The sequence below is a fragment of the Solenopsis invicta genome, chromosome 5 (assembly GCF_016802725.1).
Source record: "Solenopsis invicta isolate M01_SB chromosome 5, UNIL_Sinv_3.0, whole genome shotgun sequence".
Classification (NCBI taxonomy): Eukaryota; Metazoa; Arthropoda; class Insecta; order Hymenoptera; family Formicidae; genus Solenopsis; species Solenopsis invicta.
In genome coordinates, this window is record NC_052668.1 from 14,161,576 (window position 1) to 14,189,458 (window position 27,883).

The following is a 27,883-nucleotide window of genomic DNA, read 5'->3' on the forward strand; positions in this document are numbered from 1 at the left end:
ATCGGCTGAAAGTGCGTACCTTCTGACGTTAATAAGCTCTCAACACAATGGCATACGTGTGTAATAAACAACCTTTACATGTTTATTCTCAAGAAGCTTGATTAAATTGTAATTAAAAAAAGTACCTTATGACGTCTGCAACAGGATTAATACCGATAAATTTGTTCTTATAATACTCTTTTAAGTAAAGTCACGCACATTGATATATATTTTTTTAAATTCTTTTATTCTTTAATGCTAGATTCATTACAAAGTTAATAATATAAGATTATATATTATATCTCTCAAAATTTCTTTCTTTCTTTTTTGTCTTTATAAAAAGTAGTGTTTCTTTTTTTTAAGTACATGTTTCAAAATTATATCGTGTCAAACTGTTGTCTTGTTTTATCGCACATTAACATTCAAAAAAAATTTGAGCGATAGTTATATGCTCTTTTAAGAAAAATCATGTATGTTGATATGAATTCTAATTTTCTCAGTGACAAATTTATTAAAAAATTAATAGCATATTATTTAAAATAGTTTTTAATAAATTGGATATATACATAGAATTAAGATAAAAGCATAATTGTATATATAAGTAAAGATTTAAGTTACAGTTATTCACTATTTCACTTTATTACGCTTTTAATCGAACAAGGAATTAATGTTAGATGTAGTTAACGATTCCACAAAGAATAAATTATATGTAATCCAGATAGTAAAATTGTGCTCGGCTTACTAGATTTTTATTAATATAATATGCAACAAACATTTGCAATACATGCTCTTGCAGGCTTTGACTATCTGGATAAGTTTTAAATTTAGAGAATTAAGTATTTATAATAATGGTAATATAATCGTTGAATTTTGCATCTTAAAAATAAGGAAAGAGATAAACATCTCACAGATTCTAAAAATGCGGCAATTATTAAAATTATACTTGCTCATATATTTTGAATTAAATCGTGTATTTACATTTCTTAATGTCTGTTTAATGTCAATATTTTCTTCATATTTAATATTTTTTTTATCTATTACACTACTAATATACAGTATATAAAATGTATACTATTGTTCTACTATATTTCTTGACGCTCCTGGTCCTCAATTTTATAGAATAATACTAAAATTTTATAAATTTTTGCATGTTACTTATAATAATAAATCAATAAAAGGAAGAATTAACATGTGCATTATTATAGGTGTTATTTCATTACACAATAGCTGAAAATGCTTCCATATTTATTTTCTATTAAGATTATTTATTCGATGTGTTGCATATATTTAATTTCTGTACTTGTAGCGTATAATAAATATAACATAAATAACATGAGGTATAAAATATCCCATACATGGTTTGTCATGTTGTTTTTTTCCACTTGATTCGCAGAAGGTTAAAAGAAACAAGTTTAAATTAATGTAAAATAAGTTATTAAAATTATTTCATGATTTGAAACATTAATAAAGTTAAGAGCATTTTCTTCTATGTGTAATGTTCATAACTTTTACAAGTATATTATACACAATAAAGATATCGTAACGTGATCGCGTAAAAATATTACTTACAAACACATTTTCATTAAAGCATAAATCTAATGTATTTATGTACTCACAAAAATAGTTACGTATCTTTAAATTACCGACATATGTAAAATATTTTATTTGCAAATAACGAGATAAAATTAGAAAAACTCAAATCCGATTAATTTCGATGAAAGCTATTAAGTACTAACTTTACAATACTCTACATAGTCTAGATTACTTATTAGAAACATGTACATGTATGTTATTAACGGAATCATTGCAATACAATGATATTGCAATATGTATTTGTAAATATAAAAATTTCTAGAGAAAATAATCAAATAAAAAATAAAGTAACATATAATAATTTTTTATAACGTTGAAAAAATAAATGTTTATTAAAATTTGTATTAACGTTCGGTAATATTTTTAAACGCGGAATTAGGCTCTTAAAAATTTATTCGCATAATACGATTTTCGTGATACTAATAAATATCTTTTCGTATACAGTACAAAACGTAATGTCAAATTCATGGTATTAATCAATAATATCGTGAACATGTCAGGTGTTACATATAAACACTACACTAATTTGTAAAATCTAATAAATCTAGATGTCGCCAGAGAGCTCTATTAGAGTTTTATTTTTTAACTTGAAAATCTACGTACCATAAGGCACTGATAGTAAAAAGTAGGTACTAATAAAAATACTTTAATTCTATGATTTCACTTAATTTTCTGCATCGTAATTAAAATTGTACCCTAGTTTCGAGAGCTGTGTAAATAAAAGCTATGTTTAATAAGTGTATGTTTTAAGTATCTCTCTAAATTTGATAAGTACTCCATTATTCTCAGATGTTTTAATTATATATAAGCATATTTATATATCCCTTGTATATAATTAAAAAACTATACATATGCTTGTATTTATGTTTAAACTATTAAAACGCTTTATGTATATAAAATTGTCATTGTCTGGAGCGTTCGCACACTAAAGAAAAATAAGTAACTGTTTGATACTTTTACGAGATCCATATTTTATGAATTATTCTTAAATCATCTTTTACAAATAAATTATTGTATAACAACTTCAAAACAAAAAGCATATTTATATATAAGCATATTTATACATTTCTTGTATATAATTAAAAAGCTATGTATACATATGCTTGTATTTATGTTTAAACTATTAAAACGCTTTATGTATATAAAATTGTCATTGTCCGGAGTGTTCACACACTAAAGAAAAATAAGTAACTGTTTGATACTTTTACGAGATCCATATTTTATGAATTATTCTTAAATCATCTTTTATAAATAAATTATTGTATAACAGCTTCAAGACAAAAAATACATGTAAACCAGTAAAATCATGTAATAACGTATATATTACGTGTTACTAGAATGCAGTTTGTGAGGTTTCATATTGAATTCATTCTATTCAAAGAACTAAAAATATGTTGCTTTCTTGAAATTACCAATAATAAATGAAAAAGATTTTATTTAAGTTTGAGCGATATATAAAAATAATGCATAAAAGTAATGCATGGTCCGCGTCTAAGTACCTTGAAATATTATTGGCTTTATCGAGAAAACACAGCGCATCTCGAGTATTTAATTGGGATTACTCAACGCGCGTATCTCATAAACGCACTCTATTACCAATTATTTCTTCAAACATTGGCGCACAATTTGTATATAATGTTAATTTATCGCTTACAATCTGACAAAACTGATTGAAACACTTTGTCATATACCTGAGGCAATCATTTCATAAAAATATCTTTCTTTACATTATACTTTTAAATATATATCGCTAAAATTGGAAACGTTGAAATGAAAATTTTTGCGTTTACCTCCAGTTTTCGGTCAGGCATGCTTTAGAGTATACCTATATCATTCGAAATTACGTAGGGCTTTTATTTCAACGTGCACTTTAATTTTAGTGATACATGATTAAAAGTATACGATACATAATATTCTGACAACTATATAATTTCTCCCTCATCAACAGTCATGTAATCTATTTACAATAATAAAAGGGTACTGAAAATAGGTAGTATTTTTCATATTTGACTGTGTTCTGTGCGTTAAAAAATATAAGGGTTAATTTTAATGTAAGGAATGACGATAGCACAGGAAAATAAGAAATCAAAATAGAGAAACATTACGTTTGATCTGACGGATTTTTTCGGCTCGGAACAATCTCGCCCTTTTTCTGCAACGAACTATTTAACGGTGAGTCTTCTCCCATAGATTGAGGATACTTTTGATCTGGATAGTTCCATGCTTGTATGTCTGCCGTACCAAATAATTGATAGGCAATGTACGTACTGCAAGATACACCTGCAGTAACCGCAAATACTTTTCTCCACGAATCGAGAGATTGCTGTTCGGAACATTATGTTATTTTGGCTCTCCAGTAAACGAGAAAAAGAAGAAAATATTAACACTTACGCTTTCTTGTGTGAGCAGACCAGCTGCTATGGGAGATAGAAAACTAGCGGTCATGTGAATTGTCTGCGCAAACGCCAATACCGGTCCTAAAAATAACGTAGCGATCTCTAAATATTGGTATTTTTCAACAAATACATATATTCGCAAAAATATGCGCACTTACCAGCAAAATTGGGTGCGATGTCGACGATATTGGCCATTGCGCCCGCGTAACCGGCAGTTATGAGAGTAACAGCTATGAACCACACGATTAAAACTAGAATAATATCGCAGCCCAAGTATCCAATTAAAATCACAAGTATTCCGGGAACCACTTGAGCTATAAGGAAAAAGAAAAGTCGATTGCTCAATTTATTTTCTGAATATTAGTTTTTCCGAGTATAAGTTAAGGAAAGCCACAAATGTAGACTCACATAGTGAAGTAAATATTTTGCGCACAGTGATTAAAGTCATGATTTGTCGTGTGACTAGGAGATCCGCAACATAGCAGAATACAACGGAGCTTAAGTAGCTACAGATAAATGGCGCACCTGACAGGATACCGTTCTAAACAAGTTAATAAAGTTTTTCTGTCAGTACTTGTACCGAAAATAAAAATTAAGTAAGAATTTTCCTCGAATACTTAATACTCACTGCTTCTATACTGAATCCTAACACCGTCTTCATATACATCGGTCCAGGAATGATAAAGACATAGTGTACCCATATTCTTCCAAAAGTTGTAATGCCGATAGCCCAAGCTGGTAAAGATGTGAGAATAGATTTCCAAGGAACGGGCAGGTCCTTTAAGAAAGAAATATTCGTTTATTTTTAAAGAAGCTGTTCAATAATCGGATATTACGAATCATCTTACCTCATTCGCTCCGATAACTTGATTTCTAACGCATTCTTGAATGTAACGGAGTTCCGATCTAGATATTCGGGGATGCAAGGCAGGCGTGTCAAAGGCGTAAAAATACCAAAAGATACACCAGACGAGACCGACGGTGCCAGTCGTATAGAATACAGCCCTCCATCCGAGATAGGAGATGATGAACGCGCACAACGGATAGGTCAATCCGATGCCGATGCTGAACCCTGAATATAGACAACCTAGATATTAGGAATAGCTCACCCCACGATCCGGAAGGAAGCTGAAACATGATGCTTGTAGAATGGCCTTCATCTTGATTTGTTACGACTCATGCGTGGTGATCGCTCTTCATTCGAGGTGTACGTATCTCATTCTGTAAAGCGATTCAAGTAAAGACTTAGTATGCAGGGACGATGATGGGGCATGATGAAGCTGTTAATAGTGGGACAATGAAACTTCTATGTCTGCAAAATAAGAAATATAACTTTTATGTCTGCATAATAAAAGCTTAAACTCGTTCTACCTGCAAAATAAGTGCCACTCTCTTACGCAATCAATAATGTATTGTGTTGAAAAAATGAAGTTAGGTGTATAAATTAAGAAAAAAAGTACAGATAAAATTTTGTTGTTGAGTTATATAAATATAAAAAAACACTAAAATAATTTGTTTTCTACCCTCTATATGACTTAATAAAATTATACTATTTATAATTCGTATCAGAATTTAGGATAAAATTCTATTTATATAGTACATACAAAAAACATTTTAGGAATTAGAATATACTTATATATCAAAAATACATACACGCGCGCGCAACTTAAAATGAAAGATATAATTTTATCTTAAAATCTGGCATAATAAATTGTTTAAAACAAAATATTTAAAAATATGAGCACTTGAAGGTACATTTTGTGTTAGAAGAAAGTTTAATAACTTAATAATTTAGAAATTTAATAAATAGATAGAGAAAAATAATGTGTATATCGTGAAATATACAAAGCAAAACTTGTTGTCCGTCTCTGGAAAAGTTTGAGTGAGAAAGATGACTAAATTTATTATTAATTAATTCATACTGCAGACAAACGGATAGTCGAAAGATAGAATTTGTACATATAAGAAAGACAAGTATAGACAATATACATGTTCGACGAGTCCGGCTGATTCTACCAGCTGGAAGTATACTCGGCCTTTCTCATGCTGTTGAGCGGTCGCTGTTGAGTATACCCCTCGGTCCGGCGAATGCAGCCTCGTAGAGATGAACTATTTGGGATCAATAATAAACAATCAATTCTCGCGCAGATCGATGCGCAACGTTTATGGAAAATTATTTTAAATAAAGATTATTTTCTTGATGGAATTTTGACTGAAACAATAATCTGTGGTTTCTCATTCGAACTTCCGTATTCCACTCTGAAAGAAGCGTGCATTAGTATTCACGTGAACACAGTCGAAAGGAATATGCGACTATCATTTTACAATGTTATACTTGCAACTGCAATATGAAGTACGCGCATAGTTTTCGCCTAATTTTGGATCGAACGTATCGAAGTTTCACTGTAACACACGAAAGTCTCTGTTAGTTTTATAACGTACCTTGAAAGGAAGACATGAAGCGTGAGCGTTCCACAGGTGGAATCCAGTGCCCGATTACGGCGTACATAGCGGGCCATGTGAGTCCCTGTTCTCAAAAAAAGAAAAAGAAATTAAAGTAAGCCACGAAAATCTTTGTCATCCCAAACACAATACAAAAATTTTAATAATATTTAAAAAATTGTTTTGTCTTAAAAATTTGAAATGTCTTTTAGCTATCACTACGACATTCTTTAAATATTTATTTTGTCTGGATATGGCAGAGCCATGACTTTTATCCGATTATTAATGACTTACACTTGCTATGCCTTGTATACTACGTAACGCTATCATTGCTCCGTAATGGATCTCCGCGGCAGTCGGCATGAGTAGACTGCAGACGGCAGTGACGACTTGGGATCCGCCGAATATAGTTTTAGTGCCAAAATATTGAGTGAGAATACCTCCGAGCATTTGCGAAAGTATATAACACCAATAGAAGGAACTGAGGATGGCTGATTGAATAGCTGGACTCCATTCGAACTCGCCAGCTTCCTGTCACAAAAATGATATGATATTGTAATCCAAAAAAGTTTATCTTATTCGCTCAAATTATCTTATAGAGTAGACGATAAAATTAGTAACATTATTAATTTTGACAATTATTAATATAATTTTCTATTGCATTTCTTCTCGGAACTTTATTTGCTTTTTCTTTATTTATCACACATGCTCCTTGACAGATCAAGGAGTCAATCATGAAACTCTTTCTCTAGAGCGGAAACCCCTACTAAAAAGTGAAAACCTTTACATTAAAGTTAATGGAAAAATTTTTCACTTTTCACGATTTTACTCTAGCGAAAAAGTTACATGGAAATCGAAGTACATTCCGTATCATTCATATTGTTCTCCGGCGTAGTGTAAATGGCAGAAAGCTAAAGAACATGTATATTTAGAAGTTTTTAAACATGATACTCCTTTTCTCAAGATGTACAAAAAGATTTCAAAACCTATTTATGAGAATCCATCGTAAGGTGTTGTCGAATTACGTTTGTTGTCAAATTATAAATTTATAAACTACAGCAGAACAATTTGTTGTTACTCTTAATACATAAATAAAGTGGAAAAGCATGCATAGTTATCGCAACGCATTACAATGTAAAAGTACTTATCGATAGCAACCAATGTGTCAGACATATATAGTCAATACGGTGTTTGTGTGTATCTAATGTATTTACCTTAAATATACTTTAACTAAAGACAAATTTTCGATACAATATATATATTCTACAGGTAAAATTGTGTAACTAAACTCAAAATATGTGTAACAGATAATTACTAAATAATGTACAGATGAAATATTATCGATCTATATATTATAACTATAATTGTCATACGCAGATTTTAGTTGCTTTTTTCCCGTGATTATTTATATAAACTCTGAATATTTAAAAAAAAATTTTTTTTACTCGTAACGACACATGGAATACATTGGAATTATATTTACATCACACATCAATGACGAAGTATCTGTATCTCATTTGTATTGAAACAGATTGCTGTATTGTTATTCCTGTCAGTCACTATAAAATATTCTGAAGTGACTGCAACTGAACAAACATGCAGGATAATATGTGCGCATTTTAATACAACTTGATAAAAAGACTACGGTGAAAAGCAAAAGAATAATTTCCGATGACGGTCGGAAGGTTCTTTTTTTCGTTGAGAAAATAAGTCATTTCTATTTTGGAGATCACACAAAATAAACAGAACACGAATACAAATAAAAATTATACGCTGTATAATATATCGTATTATGGTAAGCGTACCTCTGGTCTGATTACAGTAGTATTCTCCATATATGACGCATTTGATACAGTGTAACAGTGAGATGTCACCGCGACAGTTTCATTGTTCGACGGCAGCTTTGCCATGGCCACCATGGCGATATTAATGTCCGTTCTCATCATAAAAGACACGAGAAATCCGGAAAACGAAAGTATGTACAGTACGACACGTGCTGGAACCATGTCTGCAATCAGGAAATTAATGTAAAATCTAGTTACCAAGAATCGCGCAATACTGATCGTATCGTGACTTGCATTAAAAAGTGCATTAATGGTTGTGATTTTTATTTCAACTTCTTTCTTTTTTTTAAATAAAAAAAGTTAAAGTATGTTCTAACGAAAATTACCTCCTAATTTTCGTAAATTGCAAGATCGCTGTTCCTTATACATATCAGGTTCCTCGTATCTGTAGAATAAAAATTACTGCATGACATGCAATGTCACAGTAAAGAAAAATTTTTGAATATATAAATAGAATATTTAATATTTACTTGTCTTCAGATTAAAGTTAATATCCGCAGACGAGACAAGATAATAAAGAGATGTGATAAAATAATCATAATAAGTTTCTTAGAATATATAATGATATCGAACACTTATCTATCTAAAATATTAATAAAAATAAAGAATAAACTGTGCAACGGTTGTCCATAAATGATTAACAATGCAATTATACAAGTACGAGAGTATTTATTTAAAAATAATTTTTTACCTTTGAGATTCTTCCATTTTTTTGCGTGGAGCTTTCGATATTTGAAGAAGATGTAAAAACGAATTTATTGTACGCAGTAAAAACACAAAGATCACCTTGGATTCTGCAAATAGAGAAAATTAGTCTAATTTAATAAGTCACTTAAAAAAAGTAAATTTTTGAAGTATTTTATGGTATGTTATTCTGCTTGTACAAGTTTTAATTTATTTATTAAGTACAAATGACGTCAATAAGATCGTAAGGTATTCGAAGTATTACGCAGAGAGGTCATGAGAATAGAATGCAATTCCAACACGAAACTCATATTGACATCCTTGAAATTCTTTGTGGAAATTAATAAAAATTTATTTATAAATATCACGCTATTTCATTAAAAATATGACAAAGATTAATCATTAGAAAATAATTATTTTTGGCATACAGATTTTTATATTAATCGTTTAAAAATTATAACTTTGCATCTCAACTATTAAATTATACGTAATAGTATAATATTTATTCTTTAAAGACTTTTTGTACATATTTATTATAAAGCCTTTGTATTTTATGTAATAATAGATGCGTATGCATAAATAATTTTGCATTATTTAATTTAAACTATTTATACCTAAATTATAGTTTATTACAATTTTATATATATATTATACATATAATAAAACAATTACATTTTTTTTCCTATAAAATACGTTTTCTACTCATTAAAAAGATTAAAAAGTGCAATTATTGTTAATAGACTGGAAAAAAGTTTTTTTTAATATTGTAATTCAACATATTTTTTAATGTTGCATTTTATACTTACAACAAAATATAATGTATATTTTTGTCCCAATTTTAATATTTATAATATTTAAACGACATATTTAATAATTCCTTCTGCAATAATGCATAAAAATATTAATTACGTTTGTTTGTAAAATAATGTACTGAAACCATTAGAAACGTCTAAACGTCATTTATGTGTTAATACGTGCGGAATTCATTAAAGACGAAGCTTGGCATTGAAGGTAAATGATCATGCAACAATAATTTTGCGCAATAGTGAAAATGATACTATTGTAATTAAAAATATAACCTTTGAAAATGGATAGCGTACAATATTGATTAAAATTAAAATTTCATATAAATTTTTTATATAAATTCTTATTAATGTTAAACAAAATTCATTATTTTTTAAATATGATTGTAATATAATGATTAACTTTATATAGAACACGCAGGAACATAGAAAAATGTTAAAACGCACACATATAAAATAATATATTTTTTTTAACTTTTTTATTTATCAAGAAAAATTCAAGCATGTGATTATGCAAAAATTTATAGTCGAAAGTATAATTTCAGGATATTACATAACAATGCAATAAAAATTAAACACGAGCTATGTGTCGATATTATTATTATATAAATTCTTTATAGATTAGATTGAATGTGTGTTAATAAAACAATTTTAAACTAGATTTTAAGGTGTAGCCACAGTATCTTTTACTTTGTTTGTATTCAATATCTCAAAGTAAAATAATTTGTATAAGTATGGTTAAAAGAAACATCACTTGTACATGGAAACAGTTTAATTTAATAGAAGCTTTGCAAATTATATAAATCATAAGTAACACTTTTTTTATTTTTTTTTCAAATAAGAAATCCCATCAATCACACAGAGAAAATTCCTTATTCTTGTATATTCTATAGCTCTTCTTATGTGAATATTTTTACATAAATAATTTAATACTGTTTATAAGATTATAAATCTTCTTTGTATTTTAAATTTTAATATTTGTAATTGAATGAATGTAATACGTTGATCATGTAAATATTTATGTATATTCTATGAATTCTCCAAATTTGACTTACTAGATATTCAAGAGTATAGTAAAATATTCGAAAAATAATGATCACCCTGATACATGAATAAAATATTTTAGTATGGAATAATCTTGAAGAATATTACTAAGTTATCTAAGATAGTGTATTTTTTAAAAAAAGTGTTCTCGAAATATTTATCTTCTTAAAAAAAAAGCTTGTATAAATATGGAATGTTCTTATTGAAAGATGTGAAGATATTCCGTTAACTAATACGTGCTAACTGGAAAGGGAACGATCTTAAGGTAAAAGATAAGATCTTTTATAAAATTTAATAAATGATGTACAATTTATATAACTTTTAAATAAAAAATTTATATTTCTAATGTTTAGATTATTATATTAATAATATTTAGAAATATAATATAATTATTATATGTCTGTTGCAAAAAAAATTGCGATAATAAAATTGTGTGATCAACTCTTCTTCTTCAAAATAACATCCATTATTTTTTCGTGTCATTATTTTCACTATTAAAGAGTTACTAGAATGATTTTCATGTTGAAATAATAATAATGCCATACACTTTGCACATTTTGATAAATATAATTTATCAGCTAACGGATGTGAAAATTCGCAACATTAGCATTTGCTTCATTTTGCAAGAGTCATCGAATGCGGAACGACCTCGAAGCATTGATACATTACTACTGATAAAAATTAATAAAGTGTAATTAATTATAAGTTATAAGTATGCGTAAAATGTAAAAAATTGTCACGTCAACATCTGTTCACTTACGTCAAAGATGAAGACTTTAAGTAAAGATGAACGGAAAAATGCGACTACAACTTGACAAAATTCAATACGTCCGACTCGAAGCATGTGGCGAATAGAAGATATTGCGATACGATGAACATGATTACAGACGGAACGACCTGTCGATACTGAAAGACGACCGGACCACGAGGCGTTGACTATCTCCATTGACCCCACCAGCGCGCCGGCTTTCGATCGTGTTCTTGGTATAGTGTGAAACGAGCATGTGAAATATCGTTAGTATTGTACTTGTCATGGGTAAAGTAATGCGACTGTATAGGTTGCTTTTTTAGCGGTCGATCAACGGTCGATTGACGGCTTAGACGGTTTCGTACTAAACGCGAAGTTTAAAATGAATGACTCATCAAATACGTTTATGACATAAGGAAAATCATGAGAAGCGATTTATAAGTAAATAAGAGGATGAAATAGGAATAAAAAAAATCTACGCAAATAATTAAAGCCAAAAACCAGTTATTAAAATGATATTTACAATTATAATGAAGAAAAATTACAACTTGTTTTGTTATGTAAGCATTAATTGTGCTTGAATATTTTTTTGATAAAGTCGATATAATGTCATAATTAAAGAAATGCAATAAAAAAGCATGAAGTAATTACTATGGATTATCGTATTTCAATCGTCATGAAGTTCGTAAGATATAATTAGTTATGAATTAACGATGAAACAATTACATCTTAGACTGCTCATTTAACAGAATAATTTTCAAATTACCATTTTTATATAATATATATTATATAATACGTATTACATAATACGTTAAGTGGAACTACGTCAGTAACAGAATTAATTGAACATCATTAACAATACGTCTATCAATTCGTGCATCTTTCTGTTAAATAAAATTCTAAAAGTAACTTGTAGACAATATGTCTTGATTATGAAACATAATTGATTCAAGAAAAATGTTTTTAATTTTATTATAATATTCTTTCACGCGGATCATAAGAATTTATCATTATTTTTCCTGTACGTAAGAATTTTTCCTGTGCATGCATAGCTGTCGATACAATACGTATTACACATACTTATCCTAAATTATTTTATGCTCTTGTAGCATTGTTAAGTATATTCTGTACTGTAACGGAGACCGTTCTTCGATCGATCAATAGTTCCTGTTGCAAGTGTAACGAAGCAAATGATAACGCTTAATGACTGTTTTTTATTTGACTTTACAAGTTTCAAGGATACCATTAACATACGGATCATTTTTCTAATGATATATGAGTTAGTAATATATCTCCAGTGGCATACTTTTACGCAATAGCTCAAATTGATCGAACCGCAGAAATAACGTTTTCTTCAATCTAGCGCCAATCAAGTGTCTTAACGAAGAAATTTCATCGCCCGTTGGGCTTAATTATTTCGCAGTTGACCTTATTACGTACACAATCAAGACAGGTCACGCAATTCGGCCAATAAAATCGTATTTCAAGCGAATACAAAAATGACATATGTTACAACGTATTGCAAAGTGTGATTAATGATAAACTGTTATCATAATTTAGATAAACGTAATGCTTTGTATATACAAACAGAAAACGTCGATGGGAAAATGATATATAGCAAAACGTCAAATAAAATTTAAAAAAAAGTATATAATTAAAAATATATTTATTAAAAAAATATTATTTAAATAGCAAGAAAAAAATACTACTGTAAAACTATAAAATTTTAGTTTAATTTATTGGGATAGCTATAATTATGTGCAACAGGTATCAAGGCAAAATGACTTGTAGCTTTCTTTTCTGATTGCATAACATGATTAAAGGACAATTACTATATGAATTGATTTCCGACAAGGAAACCTTAAAAGATCTCTGGTCGATTTTCAAATTGCAACATAGACGTTTCTGTTATATGTTGTGTAGTAATACACATAGCTTTTTAAAAATTAAAATTGTCCTTTTTTTATTATTGACAATTTTATTATAATTGTTATCATTCGTCTAATGTAAATTATAAAAGTATATAATGGTCTATTTTACATATTTGATAACAATGAAGTTGTAACTCTTTCAACAAAAATATTAGGATACTACATTAAAAATACCACAAAAGTATTGAGAAAGATGATTTTATTATATCAACAAGACATTAAGTGCGTTTTGGTGAAACCAAGCAGAATTTCTAGTATTATAGTAAGACTTGAGATTTTATAATGAGAACATTTGATAGGATTTATTATCACTTGGTAATTCTTGCAAGATTTCTGATTTATCCGTTTTCAACAGACGTATTGATTGAATCTATCAGATTTTAAAATAATACAACAAAACTTTTTTCAGTACATCTATGAAATAAGTTGTGTGTAATTAGCGCTCTCATTAGCCACCATTATATTTTGTTACTCTTTCAAATTGATTACTATTCATTTGGCGCTTTTGTTTATAACTTTAATAGCCAATTGTTGAAAAAACTGTAATTCTTTTTATACACTAATATCAGTTATCTTCAACTCTTTGCCTCCTTCCAAAATAGAAAAACTGGACAACTCCATGCAATAAACGCACAGAAATGGACAATCCTAATTTTATAGAATATATTATTTCCATACATTGACAAAGGAAAAAAAAATCGTTTTGTCTTCAGTCTCAATTATTGCAACGACTTTGGATGATATATCAAAATCCTAATGTTAAAATGGGATGAGGATCTTGAAACATGATTGTTACTGTTTCTACGTCCAACTTTTAATTTTAATACACTTAGCAGAAATAAATCATGAAGTTATGGAATTAGGTTGATGCGAGTCTGAGAGCTACCGCCCAACAAAGTATCATTGGGTCATCGTGCATTTTAGGTTAAACACGTCGACTTCTTCAACTTTTAAGAAGCATGTGGCCCGTCGTGGCTTTCGAGAGCAGCGAGTCACTAGGATCGTGCAAATCGAAGGACAGTCGATCGGGACTCACTTTAATAGCGTTTCTGCGTCCAGCGGATGTCTCGTGTAGCGTGGATGCTCTCTTGCGCGGCATTTTCATCCACGCGGCGGCACACGCGACAGTATCGACGCGTGTTCACTCACGTTGGCGAGGGAAGCGCGTTGCTTCACGATAAGCCAAGAGAGTGGTAGCGATAAGGGAAGACGTGACAGAGCAAGGCAAGGAAAGGCGAGACGAAGCGAGCCGAATCAAAGTGCCGGATGGAACGCCGCACCAAATGCACAACCGTCACCGATGCAACCGTTACGTCGGCTCCTTTGATGACGATACTACCATCGTGATCACGTGATTCAAGAACAAGCCCAAGCTACAAGCGATCGATGAAGACTCACTGCGCCGACGCGGCTGCAACAACTGTTACGTACGAAATGCAATATAATATTTTTAAGCGTTGCAAAGATAGAAAAACTACTCTTTTGACAATAACTCTATTCAGCTACGATGCAAAACGAAGCAATTACTAGAGCAACGTAGTAGTATGCTGACTTGAATATGGTTTAGCTATTATATTTGTAGATTAAGTATAAAGAAAATGTTCAGGTAAGTTATAAGGGAGAACTACGAGACACTTATCTCAATCATCTCAATCTCTAGTGCCAATACCTTTGATATGCAAAAATAGTTTTCATACTTTTGTTTGTGACAAAAAAAATGCCATCATCGCTGTAAGATAATGATAATTGGAATAATTGCAAATAAATTTGTCATTGCAAGTGTACATTCTAATAATAATTGCTATTTTGTATGATTTGAGTGATTGCAATAAATAATAAATTATCATTATTTTCATTAGCTTTATAATTATAACGTCTAATTACTGTTATTTGATTATTTTAAACTATGCAGGAAAGTAACATTTTTTTAGTAGAATAATCAGTAGGAGAAATATAACTCTAAAGCTATAATAACACAAATAAAAAGTATTTTCCAAAAGTTGTGTTTTATTAATAGTCGAGAAAATATATTCTTTTAAACTTGTTATTTAATTTGTGGAAGGTACAATTATTTTTATCTCATTTAAAAGATAATTTAATTTTCTAGAACTTAATTTTGTTTGACTTTTAAAGACATCTGTCCAATTGATTGCTTATTTATTTATCTAACCCACCTCACTCCTTAGGAGAGCATGTAGATGTCTGTGACGTGAATATAATGTACATAATATACATGTATACAATATAAATTACGTTTTACATCTAATCAAAACAATGAATGATAAAAAATTCATATTTTATTAGAAATAATAAAAATTTTCTTCAATTTTTTATTTTTATATCTGCTCGTTTAAAACTTAATTAATTTTTCTATATAAAGTTATAATAATTTATATTGCGTATCTATATGAAAAAAACTTGTATAAACATACTGTAAATTACATACTGTACATTAATATGTAAAATATGTTTAACATACTGTAAATTAATATGTAAAATAATTCATATAAACGTAATCTTAAAATTAGTGGCACAACATTGTTCCTAGTTCCTAGTTATAGCACAGAAGAGAACCACAATATTGTGGACAATACCTATGGATACATGGACATTGGCTACGAAGTTCGATATCCACATTTCATGGATGTAGAGGAACTCTTAAGAAAGTTAAAGCTAAATCCCAGCCGTGGTAGCTTCTCTTTAATTACGCTTTTAGGCGCCATTATCAAATTAGTTCTTTGTTAATGAACAAATTGAAATTCAGAATCGTGGCAAAGCGCCACAATATGCCACCATTGAAATTCGGATTTATTCTGCGCGATTCTTCCTATCGCTGAAGATGTTCCTGAAAATCATTGGTGAAAACAAAAAAAACATGTCAAAAATTACTAATAAAAAATTTGTCTTTTAAATATTTGCATAATAATAGAAATAATACGTATACTGGCAAATGCATTGTCATATGGACACTGGCTTTTCTCGATATTAGCGTTACTCGGAACCAATGACGTGGACGTGACGAAATTATGGTTCCCTTTTTTGCTTTTTTTATTTTTTGAGGATTTATTTTTTGTTTTTTATTTTTTTGTTATATTTTTAGAATTTTTAAAATATACGAATATACAACTTTTACGGAGGATAATTATCTTTTTTTTAATTAATAAATAATTGAATCAACCGGAATTTTTTGGAAAGACCTTGGTTACGTTCAAAAATACAGGAAAAATATTTTTTCGTACTCAGAATTCTTTGAAAAAGATCAGCATCTCACCCATGTAAGCAAAAAATCGGTTTTTTCGGAAGTTATTAATTTTTTGTTGATTAACTAATATCGGAATCGACCGCAACTCTTCGGAAAATGCTTCGATATGTTGAGAATTGTAGGAAAAATATTTTTTCGTACTCAGAATTTTTTGAAAAAGATTAGCATCTCACTCATGTAAGCAAAAAATCGGCTTTTTGGAAGTTATTAATTTTTTGTTGATTAACTAATATCGGAATCGACCGCAACTCTTCGCAAAACGCTTCGATATGTTGAGAACTGTAGGAAAAATATTTTTTCGTACACAGAACTTTTGGAAAAAAACCAGCATCTCACCTATATATGCGAAAAATCGACTTTTTCGGAAGTTATTAATTTTTTGTTGATTAATTAATATCGGAATCGACCGCAACTCTTTGGAAGGTGCTATAATATGTTGAGAACTGTAAGAAAAATATTTTTTTGTATTCAGAACTCTTTGAAAAAGATCAGCATCTCACCCATGTAAGCAAAAAATTGGTTTTTTCGGAAGTTATTAATTTTTTGTTGATTAACTAAAATCGGAATCGACCGCAACTCTTCGGAAAATGCTTCGATATGTTGAGAATTGTAGGAAAAATATTTTTTCGTACTCAGAACTCTTTGAAAAAGATCAGCATCTCACCCATATGTGCAAAAAATCGGCTTTTTTGGAAGTTATTAATTTTTTGTTGATTAACTAATATCGAAATCGACCGCAACTCTTTGGAAAACCCTTCAATGTGTTGAGAACTGTAGGAAAAATATTTTTTCGTACTCAGAATTCTTTGAAAAAGATCAGCATCTCACCCATGTATACAAAAAATCGGTTTTTTTGGAAGTTATTAATTTTTTGTTGATTCACTAATATTGGAATCGACCGCAACTCTTCGCAAAACGCTTCGATATGTTGAGAACTGTAGGAAAAATATTTTTTCGTACTCAGAACTCTTTGAAAAAGATCAGCATCTCACCCATATGTGCAAAAAATCGGTTTTTTGGGAAGTTATTAATTTTTTGTTGATTCACTAATATCGGAATCGACCGCAACTCTTCGGAAGGCGCTATAATATGTTGAGAACTGCAAGAAAAATATTTTTTTGTTCTCAGAACTCTTTGAAGAATATCAGCATCTCATCCATATGTGCGGAAAATCAACTTTTTCGGAAGTCATTAATTTTTTATTGATTAACTAATCGGAATCGACTGCAACTTTTCGGAAGGCGCTTTAATTCGTTAAGAACTATTGGAAAATTATTTTTTGGTACACAGAACTCTCGAATATACACCAGCGTCTGACCTATATGCACGAATATACGACTTTCGCGGAAGATAACAATTTTTTTCTAATTAACAAATAAGTGAATTAACCGGAACTTTTCAGAAGGTACGTTCAGAGCTGGAGAAAAAATGTTTTTTTTTTACACGGATCTTTATTATGTAATATTATAAAATAAATATTTCATAATAATTTTTTTTTTAATTAAATACACTATTTTAAACGCTAGAACTTTTTCTAGAATTTATCTAGAACTATATATCTTTTAAATCCTACAAGAATTAGGTCTGGAAAATAACGCAGGACAATTTGAGACGCTGCGTGAACTTGGCGTCTCACTTTGTTTTATGCGTTTATTTCGCTTTAAAGGCCATAACTATTTGTTTTATCTATCATGAACTGTAGAACTTTTAAAAATAAACCCAGAACTGTCAATGTTTAGTGAGTTTCCACCAAATGATATGCCAGATTCACACACACCACAAACAATACAAGCACAAAGATCTAGCTGCGACTATAAAAGATATTCTTGTTCAATTTGTAGAAAATATTTTATTAAGTACATCAAATAATATTTCGGAATTTTAATATTAAAATGAATATTTATTTTATAAAACATTGGTTTTTTTTTAATCAAATATTTTCTTATCAAGAATCATTAAAGTTAATTTATTTTTTGTTTTTAATAAAAAATTTTATTATTTTATTTGTTTATTGTCCAACGTATATTCTTCTTTTGTTATTTATTTTTGTAATTTTTATTAAAAAAGAAAAAAAAATGTTTTATTAAATAAATTTATATATATATTTTTATATACTTTTATATGATAATTTCAAAATATTACATTTAATCCAATAATTATTAAAAATTTATATCATTTGTTTATATAAGTATTATTTGTTCTTTTTTTTTATTTATCATTTTACAATCTTTTTTTTTCTCTTTGTCTTCTCTTCTTTTAAAATTTTTTATTCTATAATTTTTTTTGTATGAACAAATTTTTAATTTACGTTAAAAGTTAACAAATTAAAGTTCATGTGTTTTGAAAATAGTTAAAGTTTGAACCAATTAAAATTAAAAATTAAATTGTTTAAATTTAATTAATGTAAGTTAACAGTTATTAACTTTATTATTTAACTTTTAATTTTTTTAATTATCCTGCAAATGATTTAATAATGCGATGTGATGCAAGTAGGTCTTCCTAAAAGTAATCAAGAGACGCGGTAATCTCTCGCCAAGAGAACACAGCAAGAGAGCTCTCGAAGCGCGCGTGCATGCCGTCGTTTAAAGGCTCCTACTCGGGTTGTTGACCGCCAACGTAAGACAGGCGCCGCGTGGCCTACGCCGCCTCCCCACTCCACACACTCCTCGTGAAACAAGTGCTGCGCCGACTCGGCCGCTCAGTCATTCGTTCACCCGAGGCGCACGTGCAAGGCCGCGCGCCGCCGGCCGACGGGTTGTTGACCTCGTAAGGCACGCGCTACTACGCGTTACTACGTCGCGACCTCCCCACTCTCCTCGTAAACAGGGGCCGCGACGACTCGACCGCTCGCCGTGTACTGCGTGTACACTGTGTGCAGGCGCTCCCGCCGTCATTACTTGTGTTCTGCCGCTAGTTGATTATTCGACGTTTCGGTTCCGTGTTTCTCGTATGTCCCAAGTTTTGATTGTGCGCGAATATTACCGATGTAATGACGGATGCTTACTCCGATACATAGTGCCGTACGTGGAAGTGATCGTATTCGTTTGTGAAGCGCAGGCATCGTGCGATTGTCGTGTGGCTTCGTCAAGATTTCTCACGCGCGTGTTTGTTCGGAATATCGCGAATGCCACGTGAAATGTGTTAGATACAAGATCGAAAGTGCGTTTCGTTTCTACGCATCATATCTACATAAGCATTCGGACTCTCGTCGCTGTCTCGACTGATATGGCGTGTTGGCCGCTCGTTTCTCCTTGACCCGTCATGTTTACTGTTGTTTGGTCGGGTGTGCCGTACTTTTCGCGTTTTCGAAAGTTATTTTCGTCACTTGCGAATGTAGCAGCGAACGATTATGTAACACACGAGTCGTGTAGTATTATGCGTAGAAACAATCGCTTTCTAAGTTCCGTTAGCACCTTTTGCATCGCGATAAGCGATGAATTCTCGCCAATTTTTGCGTGTATATTGTATCTTATTTACGTTCGTGTGTGATGTGTTTGGCTGGTATTACATTTATCGTACGGTTCCAGGAGAGCAGCGAAACGAAAAGACCGTGGCGCAATTCGAGGGAGTAAGTGTATTATTTTATTAATATATTTTTTTATGTTTTCTGCTATCATATTTTCACAATTCAGTAAAAATAATAAAAAGCATTTGTATATCTACGTTTGGTAAAATTTATAAAATGTATAATATTATGTGAAAAGAGTCATAAGATTATAGTATTGTTTGTTTGTATTTTTTGAGTCTAGTGGGTTCGCCTAGTTCACTTCCTGTTCTACGATTTACTTCCAGAATTCCTCTATCTTAACTTAAAGATAGCCAGATCTGGGTCTGCTCTAAATAAATCCAGAACAGACAAAACGAACAATACTATTATATCACAAATAGAATTAATCGTTAATTTAATAATGATGCTACGAGCATCTTAAAAAATTGTAAATAACTATTACGAAAATTCTTTATATTTATATAATAATTTATTTTTATTTTCAGAATCAACAGTAAAGGACATACAGCAGTAGCAGCAGTAATAACCAAGTAAGTAAATTAGATGAACAATTTATTTTAAACTTTGCTATTATTATTCAATTATTTCTCTGTTTGAAAATAAATTTGATTATTTTCTGTAAAAGTAATGTAGTTGGCAGAAGTAGAAATTATTGGCGTTTTGAATTTAATTTCTTCTATCAATAAAACCAATAGATCGACATAATCTCAAATGGTCCAAAATTATTTTCAGGTTAAAAATTGTGAACATTTCAATGTTATTACAAGCTTGCAATAACGTTAAATCTGAAAATCTTTATGACGTTTCGAACTATTTGGGATCGTCTACTGGTTTTACTGGTGGAAGAAACGAAACGCAATGCCAATAATTTTCACTTCTGCCAATTGCATTATTTTTACTAGTAACAATTAAACTCATTTTTGAACAGACTAATTGAATCTATTTGAATCGACTTTTCTTATGTCGCATATTGTAAACACAACTTCGGGCGAATAACTCCTTTTTGGCGACGTAAGAAAATTCATGTAAATGTTATCGAATTCGTCAATTAATGCCATCATTCATAACATGGATCAAGAAAACTCTTCATGTCAGTCGAAAAAAAGATTTTCCAAAAATTCTTTGATCTTGTCACACGACAGCAATTGCAAGTAGGTTATATTAGAATGTCATAATTACTGTGATGAAAAGCATACACTTTCTTGTCAATTATTCAATCGTATCGCTTGTTAAAGAATAATAATATAAGGTCTTACTAGATTGAAGACATTACCTTCGTTAACATGCACATCAGATACTTTAACGGGAGATTCAAAGATAGATCTGTCGGAAGAGAGTAAAATCATGCTTGGCAAATCGTCAACTCGAGTTAATAAAATGGTAGGTGTGTGTGAGGCATATGTTATGCGTATATAAAATGTTGTGTCAAATTACATTAACATATTTGGATGTCAGATTTCCAATGCGAATCTTTCTACAAGAAAATTATGGAACAATGCGTCCAAGTCGACCAGACATTCCATTGCTATAAATGACGTAATCGAAGAAGGTTTTGTACCTTAAAATCAAACTTTTTTATTTTATAATAATACAAGAAACACGAGTTGAAAAAAAGTTAACTAATAATTAAATACATAATAAAATTTATTAATGTTTTTAAAGAGAATTTTGCGTTAAGCGTTCAAAGTACTCACATATATTTGCGATTGCAAAATGTGTTGATTTCAGAAAATGAGCTTATTGGAGCGTTGACGAAACAATTGCACTTAGCTGAGTCACAAATGCGAAAAATGCAATCCGTTTTGACGAAAACCGAGGAAGGCTTGCGAACCAAAGATCAAGAAATTGGACGCTTAAAGCGGAAGGTTCTCTGTACGCTTTTTTTAAATCTAAAAACGCAATATTATCTTATAATATTTATAGTCAGCTTGATGGAGAGCTAGTTTTTAATCCGTATTTGTATCGTATGCTTATTAAATGTAATTATAAAATAACATTGAATTTACCTCATAAATTCTAAACTTAGATTTTTCACTACTTTGGAGTGTATAAACTGTACTCATAATTTCTTCCCATTTTTTTTTTGGTCGATATATCACGTTATTTTATCACGTAGATTAAAGAATGGGAAACCAAATACAAGAGTCAGGAATTGGTACGAAAGAAAGAGCAACGAAGTCAGGCTAATAATTTCGAATATTTTTATCAACGATGTTTAGGGTTAGAACACAAGATTAAAGAGATGGAGGTTTAAATTTATGTTTCAAATATATCCGCTTGATATAAGTAGTAATTAGCAATTACGTAACTTTAATATTGCAGAAATTCTTGGCTGATTACGGATTAATATGGGTGGGTGATCCCAAAAGTACGGCAAACGTAGATGGTAGCAAGTAATTAGAATAAATACTTAATTATTGGCTAGAAGTAAAAGTAATAGGTCTAATAATTACAATTTCGTTATAGTGATTTTATCAACGCCTGTTATGAGCAGTTAGTAGCAAATATCGATCAATTGAATCTGGCTGTGGGAAAAGGTGAAGTTTATATTCATCATGAGAAAGGAGGAGGAGCGACGTTCAAAGTAATATCTCTAATAAGTTTTGTATATCGTATTTCTATATCGTAAAATATAAAATAGATTATTACTTGCAAAACTAATGCTTGCGAAAATTACGCATCACAAAAAATATACAATTTTTTATATAAAAATACATATATTCGAAAAGTTGAAGTAATGCTTTAAAAATATCAAAGATATATATTTATTAATTATTGATTAGTTAGAATTAACATATTTGCAATCAACATTTTCTTTATGCATTTCAACTAGACTCCTTCCTGCATGGCATTGAAATTTTATAAAAACGGTATGTGCGTCAATGGAGGACCATTGCGATCTTATAATGATCCGACTGCGATCTCGTTCATTCGCGATATTTTGGATGGATACTTCCCGTCTGAATTACAGTGTGAATATCCTGATGGAGTACCATTTATGGTAAAAATGTAGAAAAATAAAATTTCAAGATATATACAATATACATATATATGAGATATTCTCTGTACTTTTTTCCTATTTTGATCAACGGGGGATTAACGAAACTCTCATTAGACTCCATTATTTTTCATAATTAAAGTTTTTATTTATTCTTGTAGATAGAAGATCGTAGAATAGAATTGCATGTAGATAATTCCGCTAGTTTTCCCGGTCAAGGATATCGATTGGGAAAACAATCTCCAGTAGATAACTTGTTACCGGCAAATTCACGCAAATCAACCAACGTTTACCCAAGATCTACTCGTGCAAACCCTTCACCAAAAGATAACACTCCTGAGAACATCCCGCCTTTATCACTTCCAAACCGGTATTATCACTACTCAGTCTGGACAAATAAATATCGAAATATCTGACTTACTATATTGTACATACATTTGTACATATGTTCCCAAAATACAAATACAAGCAAATTTATCTCACAAAAAAATTAGAAATAAATTAATTATAATTAGGCTAAACAATTTATATAACACATTTTTATAATTATTATTTAGTTTGTTAGATCCCGGAACCTCTTTAGAATCGCCTTCTGCCGATTTATTTTCTCTGAGATCGCAAATTTTGGCTTCGCATAATAATGTCTGCTCTAATACCCATCTTCAGTCTCATATTAACGCTGAGTTAGTACGAAGCAGTCGACGAGAAAAAGTAAATTTTTATTATCCGTAAAAAAATTTGGAATATCAAAATATTACAATATTAATAAATATTATTGTTACGGAAAAGAGAGAATTGGCTACGAAAAATGTGGAATGTGACATATTGATGAGTAAGCGATCATCCATGTCGAAAGATACCTTGAGATCTATAAGTAGCAGCAGGGAGAAACACTATAGCTATTCTGATAGACCATCATCAAGGTTTTTTCTTAAATTAAATAATCAGCATTTATTCACTTACTGAAGTTAAATTTTCGAAATAGGCCGCAAAATGTTGAAAATTGCCTTCGAGTACGTTCGAAATCCGCCAGGATTTTATCCAGAGAGCGATTGGACACCACAATGCAATCGGTATTAAAATCAAAAACGTTAAGCACAGCGAAAATCAATAATATCGAAGAATTCAAGATTGCGAATCTCGCATCTGAACGTTTCGCAATAAAACATCCTCGAGGTTCGAGATCGGCTACTTGTGCAAGAAAAAATACAGTGAGAAGCACATTCATTACTAACAGAAAAAACCAAGTAAAATATATAAAAGTCAGATATTTACCTTAAATTTATTTCTAAAATCATCTATTTCTAAAATACATCTATATTGGATTTATTTCTAAAATCTAAGTTTCATTATTTTAGCCTCCAGTATTGTGTCAGATTAATGAAGCGACTGGAAAATCTAACGAATTGCGACTGAAAGTTAGATCGTTGACCGGTAGTATTATATATCTGGTGCATGTATTAGCCGACGAATCAGTGGCAAAATTATATGAATTACTTGACAAAGCTATGCAAACGTCTGGGTATAGAGGATATAAAGTAGTGTTGAGCGGGTGAGGAATCATCTAGCTCTTTATAGATTGATATTTTTAATTTACAAAAATTATTTTATTTTTTACCTACTTCAGTTTTTAACTTTATAATTGATATACATTTGCTTAAAGGTATTCGTCGAAGAGGTTACATCGTATAAATACGTCCTTAAAAGAAAATGGAATTAGCAGAGATTGCGTTCTCCATCTTGTGAATGATTAAATATTTATTAGTTTGTAAAAATAAACTTTATTTTTCTATATATTGTGCAAAAACAAGTGCGTGAAATCGTGAAAATTTTGAATCTTTGATATATACATTTGCAAATAAAACATATGTATGGACAATTTATATTACATTCTATACTTTTAAAACTTTATTTTCTAATATAAGTTATTCCTAAAGTAATTATTTCTAAAATAATAATTATTTCTAAAGTAAATATAAATTTTAATGACTAATAACTTATTGCTATAGAGTACCAATTACTTTAGTGGGATAAATGATGGGCAATGTTTTTAAAATATATTGTTAAAAATTGGATGTCAAAATAAGTTTTATTTTAACATGTTCTCATATTTACATGTTTTCTAATACCGATGTTCTTTAGGTTAGAATATATTCCTTTGTTAATACGTGTATACAAATAGTATAATAGAAGAGGAAGGGCGGGTCAGAATAATCATCTTCATTGTAATTAACCTTAGGCCATTGTTCCATGGTTTAGTAATTAGAGAGTGGATTGATTTACGACTCTATTACTAATCCTGTACCGGGGCATAAAGGTCCAACATTTGAAAACAAAAGTGTAATTAATTGTTCCTTAAAAGAATCTTTCTCCTTCCTTTCATTACTAATATTATTTTAAATTTCATTTTATTATATTATTTTATAAAAACGCGAAGCATGTTTTCATTATTTATTATTATTATTTTTTATTATTTTGAAAATTAAATTATCACGTTATTTAAAAAGCAATATTTCATGTGCAAATCGTTTCCTTCTGTTTTTGTTTCCTCTTTGCTAAATGTATATCGACCACAAATTTAATTAAAAAAATAATTAAGAATAATTAATGAAAGCATAATATACTTTTATCAATATATAAACAGTTTCTACAAATATATAAAAAGATTTTTTTGCTTTTATTAATATTAGATTTATTAACTGTACGCATCTAGATTTACACATATTAACAAAAAGATATTAACAAAGATATTAACAATGAATCAAGTAACACATTATGCATACGCCGATATCAGGAAAATTATGGAATTTCCTATCATCATCATTAACGTAAACCATGTCATGATAGCTCCAAGCTCTATCAATCAACGGGATAGGATTCGCATAGATTTATCTATGGGTTTCCGCCGACGGATCTGTCAGCGGATGCTTTTCGATCAGATATCGTGGTGGGATGGTTAATAAGAGGTCCTGTTTGTCAATCGATATCCAAACTAGATGACACTTCCCCGGGAAATTCCTGGCGTACTCCGCTCGTAAATTTCACGGTACCAAAGTGAACCAGGCTTCGCTTAAAGGTAATTGAAAATAAAGGAACACACAATTTCATCGAGCTCTTGTATCATCGTATGAATGGAAAATAATACAGGAAGCTTGCTTCTGCGTACGTGCATCAAGAGGGTGTATCAACCTTTGCATCACCTTCTTGTGAAAAACTAAATAAATTTTCCTTACAGGAAATTTTGATAAGAAATTGTTGTTAATCCTTGATGATATTTTAAGCTAAATTATCGCATACTTTTATACTTAAATTTTCTTACTAATTTACCTCGTTTTATCCTAATTTGTTACTGCTAATGAATAGGCTGCAATAAATCTCGCTTTTGCTGCCTGTAACGTGCGATTTGTTAACGAACCAATTAAATAGCAAAAAAAGTGTTATCGAGACAAAGAAAAGCGAGGACGACATCTGCTTTAAAGCATTGGGGCATTAATGGATCTCTCCATAGGTTTTAACGCCTCGAGAGGCAAAAAAAGAAAAAATAAATAAAAAGGGAAGGAAAGAGAAAAAGACGATGAGGCAAAAGGATCGTTTGTTCCACGATCTCGTTAAGCAATATTGAACATTTTTCCCTCTTTACGAATCTCGTTTTTGTAGCTTAAATAATTTTAAATTTATTTAATATTTTACACATAACTTTAACGGCACCTAAAATTCAAAGATGTAATTTAGAGATATTATTAGATATCAATTATATTACTCAGCATACAAAAATAAAGTTAAAAAAAAAATTAAATTTTTTTATCAGAAAAATTAGGCAGAAGACAATAAATGTATTAATATTCTGAATATTAAAAAAAATTTATTTTTATTTATTAATTGTGGTTCTCTATAGAGTACATTTATTGTAAGAAATGTTTCAAGAAGACGATCATAAAAACTCATGTACGTGTTAATGGTTAGGTGCTCTGAAAGCTATCAAAGCTTCGCTTCAGAGATGATTGCATTCCATGTACCTTCCCCTCATTTTTCTTCCGATTTCAAATGTCGGGGAATGACCTGGATTTTAACGTACTCTCTTTGAAGCGACCCGCTAAACGAATGCAATTTTCGATATGGTTGCTGTAACGTGCTCACCTCGATGATTTAGTCTTTTTCTAACAATTTAACTCTGTTTCAATAGCACAAAATGCACGCGATGGAGATGCAGAATTAAAGATACAATATTTCGACGTTTGCTATTTATAACAGTATTCTCTTTTTCCTGTATTGTATTAACGTCTGTCGTTATTTTTTAAAATAATTGTAAAAATAATAACTGATAAATGAATTCATAAATGTGTGTGTGAAGCTGGCACATCATTTGGTGGAAAATCACTAAACATTGACAGTTCTGAGTTTATTTTCAATAGTTCTACAGTTCCTGATAGATAAAACAAATAGTTCTGGCCTTTAAAGCGAAAAAAACGCATAGGACAAAGTGAGGTGCCAGGTTCACGCAGCACCTCACTTTGTCCTACGACATTTTCCAGACCGAATTCTTGTAGGATTTTAAAAGATCTATAGTTCTACATGAGTTCTAGAAAGAGTTCCAGCGTTTAACATAGTTTTTTTATTTTTTTTTTATAAAACATTAATGTTATAATATTAT

General features: G+C 30.2%; 2 protein-coding genes across 3 annotated transcripts; one reads left to right on the plus strand and one right to left on the minus strand.

The window, feature by feature from the left end:
- Positions 1-509: 509 nt before the first annotated feature.
- Positions 510-14,808, minus strand: LOC105202343 (sialin). Of its 2 annotated transcripts, none has more exons than XM_011170807.3 (12): positions 14,501-14,808; positions 8,946-9,048; positions 8,581-8,639; positions 8,216-8,418; positions 6,705-6,941; positions 6,411-6,495; positions 4,817-5,040; positions 4,597-4,746; positions 4,377-4,509; positions 4,127-4,282; positions 3,964-4,049; positions 510-3,895 (listed from the first exon to the last, which is right to left on the minus strand). In XM_011170807.3, exons 2-12 carry the CDS (start codon positions 8,960-8,962, stop codon positions 3,674-3,676), a joined length of 1,572 nt encoding a protein of 523 aa, XP_011169109.1. In that variant the 5' UTR covers positions 8,963-9,048; positions 14,501-14,808; the 3' UTR covers positions 510-3,673. The 2 variants fall into 2 exon arrangements, with proteins under 2 accessions (XP_011169109.1, XP_011169107.1); XM_011170805.3 differs by lacking the exon at positions 14,501-14,808 and adding an exon at positions 11,546-12,058.
- A 6,589-nt stretch (positions 14,809-21,397) lies between these two features.
- Positions 21,398-25,184, plus strand: LOC105202354. The gene is made up of 11 exons (XM_039449246.1): positions 21,398-21,614; positions 21,690-21,783; positions 21,963-22,099; positions 22,351-22,482; positions 22,557-22,627; positions 22,701-22,818; positions 23,068-23,235; positions 23,394-23,644; positions 23,790-23,943; positions 24,591-24,784; positions 24,896-25,184. Exons 1-11 carry the CDS (start codon positions 21,579-21,581, stop codon positions 24,984-24,986), a joined length of 1,446 nt encoding a protein of 481 aa, XP_039305180.1. The 5' UTR covers positions 21,398-21,578; the 3' UTR covers positions 24,987-25,184.
- Positions 25,185-27,883: the final 2,699 nt, after the last annotated feature.